Here is a 21,578-nt window from a genome sequence, read left to right on the forward strand (position 1 = left end):
GTATCTGCTTTTCCAATAAGTACAAAGACTCAAAAGCCTAATACTGCGGTTATTTGATGCGATTAGATGTTCGCGACAAAATAGGATACATCAATTCCCCAGCGGCACCGGGTCTCCACAGCAACGCCGCGTGGTGTACTGACGCCAACCAGGCGAACCTCCTTCCCTCCCTCCCAGGTCCGCGTGGGCGGCCCCGTGTGGTAGGGAGAACGAAACACGACACCCCGAGAGGAAGGGGGGCCGGGGGTTGAGAATACGGTGTGAGTGGAAAAAGAAAAGTCTGTAGAAAGAGAAAGAAAAAAACGTAGTTACATACTCGATTTAGAGTTTTTCTTGAGATGTTTTGACTGCTGAAATGATGATGTGGAAGATTCGACCATGCAACATTGTAACGCGGGTAAACTGATTAGAGAATTGGAACCGAGTGTTACGAGGCATTCCCCCACTCTATCGGCACGACGGACTCAAAGTTCTACGCCATTCAGAGCAGACAAGAGTGGATTTATCTGAGGCCAGGGCAACATTATTAGTCTCAAACATTTGTGAAAAAGACCAGGAAAAAATAAAGCTGGAAGCTCAAAAGTAACTAGTGGACAATAGGGGGGCTGGGGTTTAGATCGCATGAAAATAGGGGTTTAGGCTGAGCTTAGAAACGGAAAAGTTTTAAGCCAACGAGGAGTTAGCGATTTTAATTTGCAACGTATCAAGAAGAACAACGAAGACTGAGTGTCGGATACCAACCCAAGAAACCAAAGAAAAACTGTCTGAATTGACCAGAGTCACCATGAAAACCCCGGGGGACACGGGTAAGTTATGATAATGCTTTCGGACAGGGACAAACTATTTTCGGAATGGAACTGTCTGTGTTCTGGTTGTTGTCCACGGGAAAGTGCATGATAAATTATGGCGCTCGACTGGCACTTGTTATTGTTTCACGTAACAACGCAATTTAATTCTCACATAGATATTTGTAATTACACAATTGATTAATGTACCTTTATGTGATACCAATGGCTACTGACTATCGTACAAAAAACTACTAGTAAGAAGAACTCGGCGTAACGAGACTTTGAAAACAAGCTAGGCTAGTAGCTACTGTAGCAAATACATTGCCGCAATTTCCTACTTGAGTCCAAGCAGAGTAGCTACCTAGCTAATGTAACTCGTCGGGGAAAGTTAATGAAATAACCATAGAAAACCCCTTTCTTACACATCACGGTCTATTGGTCAGTAAACTGTTTCCTGTCTATAGTCGTGTCTAAAAACTACGTTTCTTTTTATATTAGTCAAGCTAGTTTACTCTTACCAACTTCAAAACTTTCACATTGACTGGCTAGCTAGATAGCTAATTCGTCCAAAATGGACATTCCTGGCGAGTAGCGTCAGCAAGCTAACTAGTTAGCTACCGTGCTTACGCCATCAAACGTGCACGGACCTGTTGATAAACATGTCGTTCATATTATTTGTTTTAAGCATTTGTTAACTGGGTTGGCAGTTGGACATTGCGTGAAAATCTTTAAACATTTAACTTGTGTACGTTCGTTTGCTTTTCCTTGGTATTTTGTTGAACACTAACCCCTTCTTACGTGTATCAGATAAATGCCTGGTGAATGTGCTCCACATTTGTGGAATGTTTCAGTTAATAAAAAATCTAGTTATGTCAGCTTACGTTATACTAAGCAAAGGCGAGTTGAAAAGTAGATAATTGTTTTATTACTTATTGAGTAGCTTGGCATTAGTTCCATTTATTAGCGTATTACATCCTTTGTTTTCATGTGCACTGAATAGTTTGGTCCATAGTAGCGACCCTCAGCGTGGTTTTGATTTTGCCAAGGACCTCAACTCGTGAGATCTCAAGTTGATGAATGATCAGTGTTAGCGGGATTTGCTAACAACAACAACTTTAAGTCAACAGCAGACGAATCTTTTTAATCTGTCAATTCTGAAAACGCTTACATGTTTGTCCTGTTCATCCACCGTCCTTCAAGATGGTCCTCTATTTAATACATTATTTATATTATAATTATTTCATATATTAAATAATACATCCATAAGAATTTGCTCTCAGTTTCACTGTACACACATTTTATAATAAATTCACAGCTTATACGGTGCCTCCGAAAATGTATGCATCATCGGTTGATGGGCATAGTTGAGGAACAAAAAAATTGTAGAAGTCACTGTTTGTTGTATTCAATACATTTTATTTTATTAAAAGTATAAATTAAAGGGCTCTTTGATGGACAAAAGCTCTAGATGAAACCTTATTACATGTAATAATTTCTCTCAGTTTACATCTATCCTAGCGTCAGCGGTTGATGACTGCGTTGTTGCAACCAAATCCTGCACACATTGATAATTCCTCTACTCAAGATCAAAGAACAAGCTGAAGTAATCCACTAGTTTGGCTCCTGCCTGAGTAGCTAGGTGGTGTGGGCAAAACCAATCCTCGTTTTGGTTTATAATTTTATAATTTAATAAGTTGGTCGCCAGTGAAGTCATATTCACATGCATTAAAACATTAGCTGATTATTCCATTCCCCTCCCTCTAGCAGTCTCTTATACACTCGCACTAAGTAGCCTAACTTATTAAGGGTATGGAAATGTTTTCCATTTGGGAGTCAAGGAATGTCTACTCTAAATTGGTAGAGGTTTTCTTTTCTCCCAGCACAGCTAAATCTCTGGACATGGCCTCTGATTTGTTGTCTTGCATTCACAAAAACACGTACCGTTTATCCATAAACAAAACTATACCCCTTTAAATTTGAGTTGTCTCTTAAGAACCAACAAACCTGAAAATTGTGGGATTTAAGTTATAATTATTTGGAATTCCGGGAGACACCTTTTCACGTTTGCCTTAACACAGACATAAAGGATGATGGACTGTGTTAATCAGGTTGTACCAACATATGGGCTGAGGGAACAGAGGATCTGATGATCAAAAGGGGATTTTGTTTTCAGCCACCTTAATGGTATTGTGCCCTTGGGCCTTCAGTCAGCACCAAACCCTGGATCCTCTAACATGCAGGAATCCAGCTATCTCTTACGTCTTGTGGAAAGAGAGTTCGTTAGATGAGCAGTTGTACATCCCCAGGCCTGATTCTGTGTTCATAGTAGTAGGCAGGTCAAACCTGTTTTGGTGATATGTTATCATAGGAAAAATGTCCATCAGCGCACATTTTTGGACTCCACAGATGAGGTATAATGCCATTGGAAATGTGATGTTAAAAGTTGAATTTACATTCCTAACACTGAAGTAGAAACATTTTGGTGCTTTGTATGGACACAACATTTTGATAAATATCCTAATGTCAAAACAGTTTTGACATGGACAAATCAATCAACAATATGCAGAAAGTGATGTGTATAATAAACCAAAACAAAGAAAGTAGTCTTTACTATGTGTAACGGTAGTAGTATAACTTCTTTTTAAAAGCCCTGTGTAAATTGCACATAAACCAAAAACAAGCAGCTATAAATCAAGGCTTGCCACAATATTCAACTCTCCCAAATTTGTTTGGGATGCCACAGTTGTAAAGGGATGTTTGGAAATTGTTAGAATAGGAGGGGGAAAATTAATAAACATCCATTTGGTTCCCCCAGTTCAAATTGGTCAAAACATGATTTAGGCTACTTTATACTATTCCGTTTTAAAGGGATCCTATGTTGTGTTGAGATTTTGGTTGCCTGTGGATGCCAATTTTATTTACTCGGTTAGATTTGTAGTCTCTTGTTACATTAGCTAGCATTCAGAGACCCATGAGTTTGGATTCCTCTAAGTTGAAAAAAAGCTAACTCATTAATATTTGAATGTAGACTTGTGACAACATTCCGGCATAAAATCCACTGATATTTTTCTATGTCAAATGGCCATGGTGTTCAGGCACATGACTTGGAAACTATAGAATGACATGCATGTCATTAAAAATGAATGTCTTCGTTGACCTACAACATGTCTGTCCTGTGGGGCAACATTGCTTACAGTCTGCAGACCCCAGCCCAGGTGAAATAGCTCAAAGGTGCCGGGGCATCTGTCAACTGCACTGGGAGTCCAGTTATATGGGTCACACTCCACTCACATCCTACCAGGAAGTAAGCAGTCTGGCCCGCTAACTCCAATTTTCCACTTGTGTTACTCATTATATCAACAACCCGCCACATGCGAGACGTCACAGCTGTAGCCGGGCACATTTCGTCTTCTCCCGTGTACCAAGTAAAAGGACCCATACATGACAAATGGGCCAGCGCAAAGACCTCACCGGCCATGCTGCTTTATCACCAGTGGGAATGTTAAACACAGTTCCGGTCTGCATTCAAACAACATGAGTGGAGGGAAGCAAATCTGTCCATACAGTAGATTTAATTGTTTCTTGGCTTTGAAAGAGAAGCCTTCTTACCAGCATATCCTCAATATTTTGGCTAGGCCTAGATGACCAAAGTAAGGTGAAAGCTTGTGTCTGTGTTGACAAGTCTGTGTCGTCAAGGACTAAAAAGAAAAGTCGCCAGACTTAAATCGTCTAACTGGAAACCCGCTTGATCGCACGCGACCCTGTACTCTGACCCATGATGAGAGCGCACAGGAAGATCTTTTTTTTCTCCCTTTTCCTGGAAAGGGGCTTTGGCTGTGACCCCTACAGCGCGGAGAGAAAACCCCCGCCAGGCCCAGGTAACGCTTGTCAAGCAAAGGCACGCGCCGTAGTTCATTACCCACTGGCCAACTACAGTAAGCTATTCACTACTTCTATAGTGCTGCTCCCCCAACCGGCTCCTTGGTTGAATGGGCTCCTGCAGTGTAGATGAAACGCCAGGGTAGCTCAAGTGGAACCAAGAAATAGCTGGGCCGCTGAGCAGATAACATGTCAGGGCCTCTATCTGTGAGCACCTGACAGGATACAGAGGTTCCGCCTTTTACACAGGTTCACAAAGTTGGGGAAGGAGCTTCATTTGATCAACTGATTCATGTCGACGTGGGTCTGTTTTACTCTCTGAAATAAGCTTTTCTTCTCAGGATGTCCCTTAATGCATAGGCTGTTATAATGGGCTTTTTCCTCCTTTTTAATGTGTTGGACAATAGATTTTCTTTGACAGTTTTGCTCTTACATCTAGTTATTTTGTCTCCTGGTGACATTTGGGGTTTTCAAAATTTTCTAAATCATATCCCCAATCTGAAATACAGAATGACCAACAAAACCAGTTATTACAAGGTTATTACATTTCTTTTTAAGGAAAAGGCCCTGCAAAATGAAACATCACGTCATTCAACCTTAGCAGTCTGTGTCCCAGCGTTTAGCCAAGCTGTCAAAAGTGCAGGTTGCTCTGTCCTGTGGCTGTCTGTGGCTTGTGGACGGAGAACAGCAGCCTGGGTGTTTTGTCTGCTCCAGCCCTGGGTTTGGTGGGAACCCTGAGGTTTTGTCTCGCCTGTGTCTGTCAGAATTCGCCCTGGTTCCATGCGGCTTTGGCTTTTCTGTCTGTGTGTGTGTGTGTGTGTGTGTGTGTGTGGTTAGTGTGTTTTATTTCAAACTAATGTTTGTGTTAGTGGTGTACTTTCAGTAAGATTCTAAAGCGCATCTCCTTAAACATGAGCCTGTGTGTGAAGGCTGAACTTGTGAGAACATAGCAGTGCGGACCCCTCCTTTCTCACGCTACTTCACACAGTCCTGCCAGCTTGCACCCAATCCTTCACCAGAGTGAGATCAAAGCAGGTAAGGTGTGAGGAAAAAGAAAGCAGGAGGAGGGGCGGCCGCTTTACAGGCCGCGTTTGAGCAGAAGGGAATATCGGCCTTGTTCCTGTTGGCCATCAAATGGTTCCAATGTATTATAGGTGTTTTCAAACTTTTAGTTTAGTGTTTCTGTCATCTACTCTCCAGTTGGTAGGCTTTTCAGACATAAACCACAGCTCAGAGTTAATTAAGCTACAAGTTCATTCTTTTCCCTGCCTCAACAGAGAAAATCCCCATAACGTCACCACAGCTTATGTTTTAAAAGATCAATTGTAGAACTTCTATTAGACCGTCTGTACTTACGAGATATAGAGTATGTATAATGACGATGTACTCTGCATTTGTGCTGTTCTCTCACACACACAATCTCAAACTCCAACATGGTTTATTAGGGTGCCCAGACCCCACACAAACCAGTTAAACTGCTGATGTCTGTGTTGCATTAGACACACAAACACACAAGCACATGCAACACAGACTAACACACTCTTTCCCAGTTCTCACGCTTGGGCTCATGCTGGTTCCATCTTTGTGGGGACGCCACATTGGCTCCCGCTTTTTTATGTTTTTATCTAACCAATTTAGTCTCGGATGAGGATCCAGCTTTACTGTAATAAGGATTGGATTAAAACGAATGAGGAAAATGTGCACGCTAAGATGTTTCTCAAAGTGTCTGGGTACCAAATCTGTGGCTAGTGGATTCGACGGTATGGCCTTTAAATTTTAAAGCACCCTTGAGAATATGGGTTAACATCAGAAGTTTATAGGAACATCAAATTGGGTGTGTGAAGTAAATGCTAAGTCTATCTTTGTTTAATGAACTCAGAGATAAATTGTTGGAAAATGTTTTTTTTTTTTATTTTTTTTAAAGACTCTTCTAAGTGTATGAGAAATAGACCAAAATACAATACTTTTGAAGTAAAGACCTTCCCTACTTAGTTTTGAAGAAATCGTTTGCCTTTGAGATGAAAAATGTTTTGTGATCCTGTTGAGGGTCATGTTAAACAGTGATTCAACACTGACGTCAGTTATAGTGGTTACAGTGATTTTACAAATCATTTTTGTTTCTGAGTAGTTTACTGATTAATCTAAGTCTTCTTCTTTGACCAGGTCTTACCATGTTCTACCAAAAAAATTACCTCTTTTCCTTCTGAGTTTGACCTGGAACCTCCGTGATTGTGCTGTAAGCTTAATGACTGAAATGTAAATGATAATACACTACAGTAGATCACGCAAGTTTTATAGTATTGTTCTGAGCTATACTCTTCTATATTTCTATGTGCCGTACTAAACTGAGTACTAACCCCAATGATTACGGAGACACTTTGTCTCTATGGAAAGATGATAAATTAGAGCTGCATTAGCTGTCAGTGAGGGTATTGGCAACGTCAGCTTTGACTGATTCATCTGGTTCCCTTGGTTTGGTGGTTTATTCTGGGCTGTGGTGACAGCCGTCGGTTGGGGGACGGAGCCCTGATGTCGACTGTTCGCTAATCCCACAGCTGGAGCCACAAAGTTGTTTTCGGTCGCTGTTTGTATGCGTGTGTGTGTGGAGAAAAATGAAAGCAAAGACTGTCTAAGACCTAACCACAATACAAAACGTTGTAAATGGGGCAATTTATCGTTTGCATACCCCTGTCCCTCTATCTCCAGACCCCTTTTTAGCTCCCCTGGTCCACTTTTTATTTTATCTTTAGGGTTTCTCCTGAGCTTTTGCTCTGTCTAATCTTGATCTTTCTCTCACTGGCTTTCCTAATGTCTCAGTGCCCCGGTTTGCTCTCTTCCATTTCACTTTTTTCAGTCTTTCTTCCTTGCTTTTGGATGTTTTGTGAACTCACAAACCTGCGATTTCATACCTCGCTGAGCGAAGTGTGTAGCACGGCCCGTCTGATGAATCGAAGAGACAGAATTGGCTTAGAAAAAGCCAGACCGCTCTTGCCTACAGATGCCAAAGCCCTGTCTGGCTCCGACGGAGCACAGGCCAGACCTCTAATCGGCACTGCCTGGATGCCCCTGAGTTCAGAAACAGATATTAGTGCATCCTCGCCCTCCCTCGTAGAATGATACAGAAGACGACTAAGAAGACAGCCCGTCGATAAAAGGAGTGGCTCGAATCGGAGAACAAATAACTGATGCGAACAGCTGACAGTGGGCGCTTCTTCGCGGTTCTCCCGGCGTAACGCTTGTGATCCCCACTCTGCCTTGAATATCCTTCCCCAGAAGCCCGGCGCCTCCACGGCCACCAATGACCTGGGGCCCAGACGTCTGTCTCTGTCTCTGGCCACCCTCGGGGCTGTGAAAGGGCCAGCTATGCGAACAGACCCATCTGGTTCCACCCCACTGGGAGGCTGGCTATGCAGACTGGTGAGCGCCGACGTTCATCCCATTGCCTTCTGCAGAGGCCTATCCCCATTCACAGTAGGGGGCTAGTCTAAGGAAAAAGGCCAATCAGAGCTGATGACTTTCAGCCTCATTCCCCACCATGTCTGTGGATGTAGGATCTTGACCACCTCTCAAAACCAGGCTAGAGCATGATGGCGAAATGTCTGCCCTGAGCCAGGCTCTCTCAGCGTGACCCCCCCCCCCCCCCAATGGCTCCTTGGTCCTGCCCAGGTCACCGGCTCGCCCCCCTAGTTAGCCTGGATCACAGTTGTTTTAGTGGATGGGATGATAAGGATTAGATTAAGTGTGTGCAAATACCTCAAGGGATTTTTATGCGATTTCACTAGCCGCTCAGGGGCCTAACCTGATCGAGGAAATGCCACGGAAGTCTTCAGATTGGTCCATGCTTACAGAAGATCATAGCAAATACTTCATAGAGAAATTGAGTGCTGTGTTGGTTGTGAGTAACACACACAAACGCATGCGCGCGCGCACAAATCAATTTATTACGGTTATAAACACAACTCTGTTTCCTAACCCCAGGCCTCCGAGAGTGGTATTTAGGAAGTCTGTCCTGGGGATCTACTGCTGAGCGTGTAGACAGTGCAGGGCCTGTACAGGCATGCTCATAAACACTGGCTCTGGGTCGTCTCTGCACGGGACGAGGCCTGCACTCATACTCTGCAGCCCTCACATAACCGGAAAATTGGCGCAAACACGCGCCTCGTCTAACCATCTAGGGCTGATTTTAATCACCGCTTGCACCGCGCGGAACTCCCCAAGACACGTCTGGTTTCTGTCTGGGACGAGTTGGCCGGGGCCACACCTCAGAATCCGTTATGCCGCCACAGTCCGGCGCTGCCACCGCTCCGACTTGCTTTCATCTCGGCACCGACGACGGCGGTTGGCGTGAAGATTAGCTTGGCACATAGTGGCGCCGTCCTACGCTGGTGGCGTGTTTTTGGGACGTGAACCCCATGGCCGAACCACTTCTCCCGTTAAGCTACTGTCTGTCTCCCCCCTCTGGTTTCTCTCACTGTGCTTTGCGCTGATCTAGTTACCTGTCGCGCTCCCTCTGTCCAATGTGAGTGTCTTCCCGGATCATGTGGCGGCTGAAGGTTTGTATTGCACCCCCGCCGCTGAGACTTTCCTCTTTGATGCAGGTGCTTTTCTTAATAAACGTAATACTTTTAATACTCTTACACTTTGACCTCTCTTGTTTTTTGACCGTCTCTAATTTCTGGTGTTCTCCATGTACTCCGTTGGCTAACATGTTAGAATTCACTTTTCTGTATGAAAGTTTTAACCCGACTTTCAAAGTGTTCAGCCGAGTTAGTGTTCACTGTCTTGCAGTGTAACCAACCATTTGAATCAAGGCAGTGCTCTGTGGCTATCCCCCGTTCAAAGTCAGCTGAGGTTAGTCCAGTGGTGAAGGCCATCCGCCCTCGTTCCCTCTACTACCCCTTTGCGGCCGCGCAGCCATCATTAGCAGATGGAGGCCGACCTTTTCCTCCAGCTAAATATAGAGCCACCAAAGAATTGAAGGAAGGGAGGGAAAAGGGGGGGGATTGATGGAGGGAACAGGGTGAAAAAGAGAGGAGACGGAGCCCCTGTTTAGTCTCGGACCAGCAGGCCTTTAGGACAATGCTCACAATGATGGCTATCTGTTATTAAAGCTGCTATTATAAACACATGATGTCACAGACCAGCTAATAAAAGCAGCTGTATTGAAAGGCTCACATGATAATAGTTCTCATGTCGAGATCCTGTTTTCTGTTGGAAAGGTAATTCGGGTGCCTCAGATAATGATTTCACTCTGCTTGCCGCCCTAAAAATACTGTGGTTGTTGTTTTGCCACTGTTCTTTTAGTTGTTTCTGTTCTAGACAGAGGGGTAATTGTTGAATAACCAGGCCAATGGGGCCTCCTTTTGAAAAAGTTCAAAGGTTATGGTGGAGAGAGTGACAGTACAGGAAAATGCTCTCGTATAAAACGACTTTCTCCACCTGCGCTTCATTGAGGTAATTACCTTTATAGGGGTGGATACTAAAATAAACGTGTCAAGTGATTTAAACAACTTGTGTAGCGTACTACTGACGCATTCTTTTCTCAGGAAAAAACATGGGTATTTAAAGGGGTTTGCAGATTTCAAAACGTTTCATTATGCAGATCCACATTGACATGTATTAAACGGGAGTATATCTCCTTGACCACTTCCTTCGAAAGGTCTCCGGCTCGAGTTGGAAAGTGGATTTAGGATAAACCTTGACGTTCTGAGACAATGCCTGACTTACCGTCCCTCTAGACCAGGGGTTTCCAAACTTTTTTTGTCCGATGACCCCCTTTTGATGTCTAAAAATGATTGCGACCCCCAACCATCGTAATTTTTTTTATTTGAGTCAGTTGTAAAACATTCTCCCCCGACCCCTTTTTCATATCCGGTGACCCCGCATGGGGTTGCGACCCCTAGTTAGAGAACCTCTGCTCTAGACATTGTTGGTCGGATCATGGTGGCCTACTGTAAGCTGGCATCCGCCCATCACACCGTGAAGAGATTCACACTAGTCACTCGGCAGTTACATTTATCCACAAAGAATTCCAGTAGCGAGTGCCCACATCTAATATACTTTTCCCTACTGGCCCATCATAGGAATTTTACCCGGAACCCTGGCGTTGTACGCTATGTGTTCTACCAGCTGATCCACGCGGGACCGTAGTCCATAGACCCAAGTGATATCTGGGTTATTATGGCGCCTGACCATTAGTGTGTTTATCTGCGTGTGTTATTCCTTTCATAGTTACTGTCACCCGTAGGACCGGCGACGGTCCCAGCGGCACCACAGGTAGTTAGCACCATTAGAGCCGAAAACAGCCCGTAATGGCTGTTACACTGCACGCCTGTGTGTCTGTCTGGCGAGGGGCAGCAATGTCAGCGTTTGAGGCTTGTCGTATTGGTCTGAAACGCAGTCTGTGTGTGGTTTCCAAAGGCAGCCTAAAGCGCCGGCGGAACGGTGAACTTTCATATCAGCTTAACCACAGATGAAAAGTCACTCTTTCCTTTTGACGTCTCGCTTACCTCTTTATCGTGTTGTTTTTCTGACTACTTTCTGAACCTGCGGCAAAAAAAACATTTGGGGGGGGGGCATTTTAATTGAATTAGTTTTTATGTTCTGCGTGTTTCTGGTGTTTATTTATAGCCAATATGTCCTGTTGCTAGGCGACAGTGTCTGCGAGAGGGAAAGAAAGGGATGGCAGCGTGGAGGGGAAAGGCGTGCTCCATGTGAACAGGCCATGAGTCAGCACTGACGCAGACACAGTGGGCACTGCCGCTGTTCCTGCTGTGTGGGCTCCACTCGCTCACGTGTCTTCGTTCCTCGCGGCCCCGTTGAGCCAGGGCTGTACGTGTCGACACCGGCTCCAGGTGATGCGGACACTCTGGCAGGCCCGTTGGTCCTGAGGGGGGGGGGGGTGGCGGGGTAGTCTCCCGACATGCAAATCGTAGGCCCATCCTTCGGCCGCCGTTTAGTTTCAGGTGACGGTCCGGACGGGCCCGGGCGTATTAGGTGGGCGTAACGGCCCGGCCCTATCCTGTTACTTAATGAGTCACTTAGCGGTGTCCGTGGCTGTTCTACTGGGCCGGATCTGATCTTCCTTCACGGTGCCAATGCGTAGGCTTTCAAAGACCTTCAGTGACAATGGCTGTGACCGCATCGCCCAGGGGGCTGCCGTTTCAATAGCAGGAAGTAAAGGAGATTTACAGGGACTAATGTGGACTTGGGCCCCAGATGGGGGCTACCAGTCGCCCGTATTGCTGTGAGTGTTCACAAGTGTTTAGCACATGCAAGGACATAAAAGCCGTTAATGGCGACGTCCATGGGAACGTCGGCACCTCCTCTCCTTGTGCGTTGTATTGTGCCCATGTGTTTCTACAAGAGCCGTTTCTCAGCCTGATTGCCGGAGCACATCTGGTTCTAATGGGTTGTGTGTGTGCCTGCACGTGCGCGCTCGCCAGTCGGCCTGGCCTTGTTAAAGTGGTGTTGAGTTCTTAAGCACGGCCCCAATCTCCAACACACACTCCTGACTGTTCTCATGTTCTGTGTTTCTAAAAGCTGTTTTATCTTTATTTAGTCTTCCTACTGAAGGCTGCGTGGCTTGCCATGAATGACAAACCGATATGAAAGAGCCTATCCCTGTACAGCTTTGTTTGCGAACTCCCCTGGCTTTAACCCAAAACAATCCCAAGGACCTTAGTGGTCTACTTGTGACCCGCCACATCAAATGACGATCATCAGACAGACAGAGTAGTTTTGTGATCTATTCTTCTGCCTTTCTTAGCCAAATGCGCCATCAACCCCAGCATATGAACCTCCTATGCTAACCACCTAACACCCCCCCCCCCACCCCTCCGTCCTCCCCCAGGGTTTGCCTTCCCCGACTGGGCCTACAAGCCGGAGTCAAGCCCCGGATCGCGACAAATCCAGCTGTGGCACTTCATCCTGGAGTTGTTGCGGAAGGAGGAGTACCAGGAGGTCATTGCCTGGCAGGGGGACTACGGAGAGTTTGTCATCAAGGACCCTGACGAGGTGGCCCGGCTGTGGGGCGCCCGCAAATGCAAACCTCAAATGAACTACGACAAGCTGAGCAGAGCGCTCAGGTAAGAAAGGGTAACCACTTTCCTTGGATTGTGGGTAATATTGGATGGAGAATGAACTGGCCTCAGATTTTGTTCCATTGTGTCATTTGGGAGAATTTGCCCCTAGACCTTGGATAGAGGCATTTGGGGCGGGGGGGGAATACGTGGGGAATTGATGGCAGTCTTACCCGCAGAGCGACATGAGACCAGCTGGAATGAGGACGGTCGTCTCACTCCTCTGTGGAGAGAGGGGGAGGAGAGTGAAGAAGAAAGTCAGTGTGGTTCATCGCGACTTGTTGATCTCCGATGTGCGTGAAGATCCCTCGTTTAATATGCTCATTTTGATAACGCAGTCCTAAGAAACGAGCGCGCACACACCGGCTGCCGCACACACCGGCTGCCGCACACACCGGCTGCCGCACACACCGGCTGCCGCACACACTCTTAGCAGCCGGCGGTGGTCACACACTAGACAGCAACACCTCAAGAGTCGTAGGCTGGTGTGGGTCAGCTAGTGCTCATCCGCCCCGACGACTCGTCACAGCCCAGTCACTCAGCCTGCTCCGTCAGTCCTCCTCCGTCAGTCCTCCTCCTACCCATCTGTGTCCTGTTCGGTTTCTATGGTGAACCCGCCTCCTGAAACGGGCTCCTGTCATGAAGCTCTCGGATGAAAGAAGCATTCAATTCTGAAGCCATTGAAAGAAGGCAATGTTCTTTCCTTGTAAGAGTTTAGTATTGAGTTAGGGGGCTGCTTGGGTTTGGAAGTGTGCGCGTGTTAAGAATGTGTGTTCAGAATGTGCTCCTTTTAATGTGGCGTGCCGGCAGTAATAAGGTTAGCTATTTCTGCTTTGTTTGAAGTGTGATCAGATATTCTTCAAAGCATCGCGGAACCAACTCTGAGCCCTTTTGTGTCGCTGCATGTTTCGCCCAGCTCTCCGCCTGGGCACTTCTGTGTGTTTGTGAAGGCGCTCGCCATATATCACTTGGTGTTTTGCATGTGTTGGGGTATGCCCCCCCCCCCCCCCAAACACACACACACACACCTGTGCTCTCCTCTGTGCTCTCATGTTCTTCTTGTCTATGAACATCATGCTCAAGTCCAAACCCCCTGTCTCCACTTCACATTGTCTGTATCAAAGCATTCACCGGGCAGCATCCTTCTACCGCCATTTAGCGTGTGTATGTGGGCGGCCACTTTTCTCTCAATGCCAGCCGCTGTGGAAGAGGACGAGATCATTCATTGTTTGGTGTCCGAGCGAGAGGTTCAGCTGTGAACGAGCCTGAGCTAGCCACCTTTTGGGTTCTGGCTCTCTCGAGGGCTTCCTCCCACACAGTGTGCGAAAGAAGTTCTCAAGGCTACGTCTCCGTGTTTACTTAACCGATGTTTATGAAGGATTGTTTCATTGATTAAACTGCTTCATGAACGAGACCTGGCCATTTCTTCTGTTCTCTCATTCAGTGACGCCCCTGAATAAATGACTGGGGAACCACAGAGATACAGATACCAGTTCTATGAGATGTTTAACCCTGAATTTAACTGTGTAAGTTGGCCGACGGGTGAGTAACCATTCCGCTGTCATTCACCAGATACTACTACAACAAGAGGATCCTCCATAAGACCAAAGGCAAGAGGTTCACCTACAAGTTCAACTTCAACAAGCTGGTGCTGGTCAACTACCCATTCATAGACATGGGCTCCGGTGAGTGCTGCGCCTCGTCTGTTTACCGATACATCCAATGGGTATCTGTCCAAGTCCCTGTGTATCCTGACCATACTGAAACCATACTGTAAGAATACTGCCCCCGCCTGCTTGGTTAATCCACTGTTGCGCCATTTTGTCCCGGAAACACTTACGCCGACCGACAAGCGATGGCATGTGGACTAAACGCTCCAAACACTAATCTGTCCCTGTTGGGTTTCACACAGTGTAGTAATGTATACATATTACATACGTGTGTTTATCCTCTTTGTACAGAGGGTTCCCCTTGTCTAAATCCCCTCTAGCCGTAATCACAACCTCCCAGTATAAATAGGGTCCACTGGAAGCCTGATACTGTGTGACATAGCTGTAGCATGACGTTTTTATTATAGCCCATTTGTGATGTGGCCCGCAGGCTGACATGTGTTTTGATATGATGGTCGCACACGCCCATGCCTCTCCGACGTTAACTCACTCGGCGGTTCTGGGAAAATACGGCAACCCGACCCCTTGTTTGGTATGGCAAAAAGAACCACTTTCCAATATTTAATTTTGGCACGGGCGAGGACGCCAAGAATTTATAGTGTGCCACAATTTGGCAGCGCGGCGCAGGAAAGTAGAGTGTAACGTGGCTAGTGTGAGCAGCAATCTGTTCTCTCTCTCTTTCCTTCTCTACTGCAACTTTTACTCCCACCTGCTTTTTCTGTCTGGGTCTCACACCCTTTGTTCTGTTACCCTCCTCACACTTTTTTCTACTATACTGTTTCCTCTCTTTCTCTTTCTAATTTTCTTTTCATCTCTACCTAACTCACTTTCCCTCTCCTCCTCAATCTCCGCCTCTCTCTCCGCCCCCCTTTCCCTCGCTCCTCCTCTCTCTCATTACTGTTTCCCTCTCTAACTCCCTTGTCCTCTCCTCCCTCTGTCCAGCTAGGGGAGTCCCTCAGAGCGCCCCACCAGTGCCAACCGGGGGCAGCCACTTCCGTTTCCCCCCGTCCACCCCATCCGAGGTACTCTCCCCCAGCGAAGACCTGCGCAGCCCGGGCGTGTTCAGCAGCGTGGGACGCCGCCTGGCCCGGGGCTCCGTGTCTGACTGCAGCGACGGCACCTCCACCAACTCAGAGCTGGAGGAAGGGGTGGGCGTGGAAGACCGTGGCGGCCCCGGCCCCGAACGGGCCTTCCGAGGCCTCCTCCATCCCCGCCTCTCCCACGACTCGCTGTTCCGTGCCTATGGGGGTCCCGGCGGCCTAGGGCGCCCCCCGCCCGGCCACAGGGTGCACGGCGACCCTCTGTCACCCTTCCCCGTGTCGCCACTACCAGGGCCCGGGGGCCTCCTGGGCCCCACCCTCTCCCCGGCCCTGTCCATGACCCCGGGCTCCCACCTGCCCTACACTCCCTCCCCCTCCCTCTCCCCCATGCTGGGCTCCCACTTCTCTTTCAACCCGGAGGACATGAAGCGCTACCTGCAGGCCCACCACCAGAGTGTCTATAACTACCACCTCAGCCCCAGAGCCTTCTTCCACTACCCCAACATAGTGGTCCCCCAGCCCCACCGGCCCTCAGCGGCCCCCGACAAGCCCCCAGCAGCCCACCACCCGTCCCACCACCACGCCCCCCTCATGCCCACTCATTCCCATTCGCTGCACCATCACCAAGGGGAGGAGCATCAGCACCCTTCGCCCTTCAAGTTCAAGTTGCAGCCACCCCCGCTGGGGCGGAAACAGCGTGATGGGTCCGCCTCCTCGACCGGTGGCTCCACCTCCAGCATGGGCTCCTCCTATGCCGCCTCAGGGCTGCTTACAAACTCCTCCTCCGCCGGCCCTCCCAAAATCAAGGTGAGCAGGGCACTGATGAATGTGCTTGTTTTAGTTTGGGTGGATGATATGATTCTTGGAGATGGTCATTGTCCTGAACGGCCATTGGTTAGGTGTCACCTGTCTTGGCGCCTGATTATGTTGTCTCTTCTCGTCCAGGTGGAGCCCATCTCTGACATGGAGTCCGAGGAGGAGGTGGAGGTGACCGACATCAGCGAGGAGGAAGAGCTGCTTGACGAAGAGGGCGACGTTTTCGCCCCTCTTTACCCGACCAACGGGAGCGCCCCTTCCACTGTCACCAACGGCGCCCTGGGAGCCATCGCTGAGGACGACCTGGACGAGGACGTGTTCAAGACCCCTGCCGCCCCTCCCATGGGCCCCCTGACCCCCACCCTGCTGGGCTTGAAGTGCGAGCCGGCCCCTCCCATGGGCCCACTGACCCCCACCCTGCAGGGCCTGAAGAGTGATCTGGCCCCTCCCATCAGCCCCGGCGGCACCCTCTGCATCCCCCTCAAGCTGCGCTTTAAGCGCCGCTGGAGCGAGGACCAGAAGATGGAAGCCGATGGCGAGCGCGAAGACGCAGAGGACAAGAAGGTGCGGGCGGAAAAAGACGAGGCAGAACCAGCCGGGAGGGAGCCAGAAAATGGGGAGGGGCTCCGGAAAAGCCCCTCCCTGAATCTGGGATGTCCTCCCCCGCCGGCCCAGCGCAGAGCCAGCTCAGAGCTGCAGAGAGCGACGGCCCAGCTGTCCCTGGAGAACCACGGAGCCTGCTGAGGCAGGGACACACCGTAGACACACACGACATGGCCACACATTTCCCCTCACATAGCCAAGCACATAGACTAAAGTACTGGTGCGGAAGGCCTCTTTACTCCCAGTTTGAACCCATTGAATACTCAAACGCACAGCTCAACACGCTGCGACCCAGACACTAAGCACGGCCGTACACTGTATATATTGACATGTATGAATACTGACATCTAGTGTAAACCAGACCTGAACAACGCCTTAAGGGGCCTCCGTCTCCTCGCTGTTACCCAGAGCTCCTTAGCCTTTCAGGGATGCATTAACACCAACGGGAGAAGATCCCTGTTTAGACCCCGCCTCTCCCGGCGGGCCGCCCCGCGTTCTCTGGCGTCGGGGCGGTCGTGTCGCCTGCGCGCTTTGGGTCTTCGGCGACTGACCTGAAACGGGATTACAGAAGTGCCTGTATGTACGCACGATTGTTTACAAAGCGGAGGGGCCTCGCCGCCAACTTTTGTCAACCGCTCGGTCGCCTTTCGACGGCCGGAGAAGGATCTCCGGAGTCATCAACCAAGAGACCTCCCGGCTGCTGCCGCGTAATCCCGGCACCTTCCAGGGACTGACTCAGATTTAAAGACTGAGCGTGGGCCTAAGTGAGCACACTTTCTTTCACTTTGAAAATTGTCTCAAGATGTTTGCGCAGATCTAAATGTCATGTGGATGTATCTGGATCTGTAGAGGATGTGGATATACTGGCAGGCCAGACTTGAGACTCAGGGTTGCCTCTCATGGCCTCCCTGTCACTCAAGTGCTGATTGACAGTTCCCATGGCATCAATGCAGTAACCAACCAGGCCTTAATGGACAGCTTGTTTACTGTACAGGGTCCAATAAAGGGGAGAAGCGGAAGCCCCAAAAAAGATGGGACTACAAACTGGGACCCTACATTTTGGGGACCCTACATGACTGTTTGCACAATCTTATAAGGAGAGTGGAGATAATCTTTCAGCGTCATACCAAGAGTATGGATCAAGAGTATCTCAAAGATGTCCTCCTTTTCCCTAATTTAAGCCGCTCCTCTTTTTTTCCACGAGCGTGCCTCAAAAAGAGACAGTGTTTAGGAGAAGCAGTTAAGCGGTTTGCAGTGAAGGGCGGTTTAGATGTACTGTTATATGTGCTTAAACTGAGGTTGAATGAATTTAATTGACCCCCCCCCCCCCCCGCATAAAAAAAACAATGATACCTTGAAATGAATGTGAGAACCCAAGTAAACTCAGGCAAACCTTCACAAAGCCTTTTACATTTTAACAACTTTTGTCTAAAGAAAAGCCAATTTTAACAAAATGAGATTGTGCCTTTTAAAACTGACAGGTGACCTAAAATGACCCCGGCCAAAAAAGATCCTCATAGATACTCACACACGTGCGTACCCACACACACTCACACACATGCGTACACACACGAACACACACACACTTGTTTCCCTGAAATGCCTCCCCTATCACCACGCACACAGAAGAAGCTTCAAGAGCATACCGTTCTTTGATGAGATTTGTGGTATGGGCCCTTCATACACTGCCACTTTGCCTTCTTTTTATACCTTAAGATGCTAAAGAACTGAAACCAATACTACACATATACTATTTTATTTGAATATATTAAAATGCAAATGTTATATTTCCAAAAATATATAATTTGATATGAATCAGGAAATGCTATTTTTAATGATAAATATTTGACGGGCTTATATTTTGAGGGAGTCTCCTCTCTGACTTGTTGTACTGTTGAGCTGCATTGAAAAGGGCCCTTCTGCAAAAGAGTAATCAGAACACCTTGCTGTTAGTAGTGGGGGGGAAATGAGTCGGGAGGGGTGAGGGTTGAGAATGGGCCGAAAAACGAACAAAAAATGGGTCACCAAAATGTTCTCACCGTCACTGGAAAAACCCAACCCAGCCGATGTCGTCCCAAACTATATGACCAGCCTCAACCCCTCAGCCGCCCAGAAGTACCAGAAAACACAAGGACTGTTGAGGTCTACTGAAGCCACCTGAAAACACCATGACGTGTATTAGTGGCCCTCCTCAGCTACCCCCCTGAATGTGCCTATGTGAGAGAGACTGGGTCTGAGGGGCAGGGGTGTAGTAAAGCCTATGTGTGGCTACAGCAGGGTAAAAGGAGGGTGACCTCACTAATAATATAATCCTCCACTCGTACTCATCCCTCGTAACCAGATAAAACACCCATGCCCACGCAGGATATGACATCATATAACCTCCACGCGGAAAGGGACTTCCCGTAAGTTGAGAAGACACTGCGGGTGCCGTCTGGGCCCCTCCAGCCAGCTAACGCAACCAGAGCCTAGGGGAAATGTAAGACGCCCCCATAGTTTGTAATGTTGGTGTGGTGCGAGTGGTGTTGGAGTTGCTTTGACCACCGAGCTGTTCTTCTGTACCACCTCGCGTTGTGACGGACAGCTACCTGACTGGTTGCTTCGAAAAGAAAATCACCATACGTTTTCTACCATGTTAAAACTTGTTACTCCATATCACCATTGCTGTTTATTCTTTTTCAAGAATTATTACTGTCATTATTATTATTGTTATTATTAACATTATTTACTGATTATTTTCTACCCCTCAGGGCCAACCTCTTTTCCATGGCTATTTTGATCTCATATGAGTTTAGCTTAAGTTTTCAGTTTGTATTTTCCAGACAGCTACAACGTCTCTATCTTACTATTAGCTGAAATAAAATAGTAGTTTCAACTGAGCTGGTTGTATTTGTTATTATGGACAGACACATGGAAAAGAGGGGCTCACATAATCCTATCACATTACCGTTGTTTTGAAATACTCTCTTTTCTGGTCTTGTGTATGTATATATATATAATTTTCCTTTTTGGGGGACTATGAAAAATACATTGTATTGTTTTGATGTTATTATTTGAAAGGTGTCAATCTCTTTCTCACTCTCCTCTTATGTATTCTTTCTCTCCTTTCACTCCTCAGTGGTTACTTAACACTCAAAAGGAGAGATGACGATTCTTACCTTGAAACATTTATACCTTCTGTTTCTCTTGTATCCCCCCCCCATTTGTAATTAAATTGTAATCAGGGTTTATTAAAACAGGTAAAAAAGGACAAGTGTCTGTTTCTGAATGGGTTTGTTGTCAGTCAATTCTGGACAATGCCAGTTTACGTTGACGTTGTTGAGCAGACACTCTTCCTCCTTAGCTGGACTGTAGGAGCAAGGTTGTTACCTGGACATCTTTACTGCATTATGATTATGAATGTTTTTATATATACACCACCATTCAAAGGTTTGCATGAAAACATATGAAATGACTGAATAGAAAATATTAATAGGAAATAGTCAATGACAAGTTTAGACATTATATTTTATATGAAATAATTGTGTCCTTCAAACGTTGCTTTCGTCAAAGAATCCTCCATTTGCAGCAATTACAGCCTGGCAGGCCTTTGGCATTCTAGCTGTCAATTTGTTGAGGTAATCCGAAGCGATTTCACCCCATGCTTCCTGTAGGGCTTCCCACAGGTTTTGGAGCTTTTGAAACGGCACATGGGGACACAAGGATTGGCTTGATGAGCACTTCTTATGTACCATACAGTGAAGCTGTTCTCACAACAGCTCAATAGGGTAGAGATCCGGTGACTGTGCTGGCCACTCCATTATAGACAGAAAACCAGCTGACTTCTACTTCCCTAAATAGTTCTTGTATAGTTTGGAGCTGTGCTTTGGATCATTGTCCTGTTGTAGGAGGAAACTGGCTCCAATCAAGCGCTGTCCACAGGGTATAGCATGGGGTTGCAAAATGAAGTGATAGCCTTCTTCAAGATTCCTTTCACCCTGTGCAAATCTCCCACCTAACCACCACCAAAGCACCCCCAGACCATCACATTTCCTCCACCATGCTTGACCGATGGCGTTAAACACTCATCCTGCTTCTTTTCATTTGGTCTGCGTCTCACGAATGTTCTTTGTGATCTGAATAGCTCAAACGTAGATTTCGGTCCATAACACTTTTGCCCCCCAATCTTCCTCTCTAATGTCTGTGTTCTTATGTCCATTCTTAATCTTTTCTATTTATTGACCAGTCTTAGATGTTTTTTTCTTTGCTACTCTGCCTAGAAGGCCAGCATTCCGGAGTCGCCTCTTCCCTGTTGATGTTGAGACTAGTGTATTGTGGGTTTTATTTAATGAAGCTTCCAGTGGAGGACCTGTGAGGTGACTGTTTTTGAAATTAGACCATAATGTATTTGTCCTCTTGCTCACTTGGGCACCAGGGCCTCCCAGTCCTCTTTCTATTCTGGTTAGAGCCAGTTTGCTCGGTTCTGTGAAGGGAGTAGTACACTGCGTTGTATGAGAGCATCAGTTTCTTGGCATTTTCTCGCATGGAATAGCCTTCATTTTGAGTTAACCTTTTAAAATGATAAACTTGGATTAGCTAACACAATGTGCCATTAGAACACAGGACTGATGGTTTCTGACAATGGGCCTCTGTATGCCTATGTATATATTCCATTAGAAATCAGCCATTTGCAGTTACAATAGTCATTTACAATATTAACCA

At 47.2% G+C, this 21,578-nt stretch overlaps 1 protein-coding gene across 1 annotated transcript; it reads left to right on the top strand.

Moving 5' to 3' along the window:
* Window positions 1-239: 239 nt before the first annotated feature.
* erf (Ets2 repressor factor) lies at window positions 240-20,127 on the top strand. The gene is made up of 5 exons (XM_010903260.5): window positions 240-806; window positions 12,520-12,754; window positions 14,321-14,433; window positions 15,361-16,265; window positions 16,404-20,127. Exons 1-5 carry the CDS (start codon window positions 785-787, stop codon window positions 17,016-17,018), a joined length of 1,890 nt encoding a protein of 629 aa, XP_010901562.4. The 5' UTR covers window positions 240-784; the 3' UTR covers window positions 17,019-20,127.
* Window positions 20,128-21,578: the final 1,451 nt, after the last annotated feature.

Source organism: Esox lucius, chromosome 10 (assembly GCF_011004845.1).
Source record: "Esox lucius isolate fEsoLuc1 chromosome 10, fEsoLuc1.pri, whole genome shotgun sequence".
Classification (NCBI taxonomy): domain Eukaryota; kingdom Metazoa; phylum Chordata; class Actinopteri; order Esociformes; family Esocidae; genus Esox; species Esox lucius.

Excerpts from the sequence above, each read along its gene's own strand:
- erf (XM_010903260.5), top strand. The coding sequence starts at position 785 with ATGAAAACCCCGGGGGACACGG. Across the intron at positions 807-12,519 it reads GAAAACCCCGGGGGACACGG|GGTTTGCCTTCCCCGACTGG; the intron begins GTAAGTTATGAT and ends GTCCTCCCCCAG. Across the intron at positions 12,755-14,320 it reads AAGCTGAGCAGAGCGCTCAG|ATACTACTACAACAAGAGGA; the intron begins GTAAGAAAGGGT and ends GTCATTCACCAG.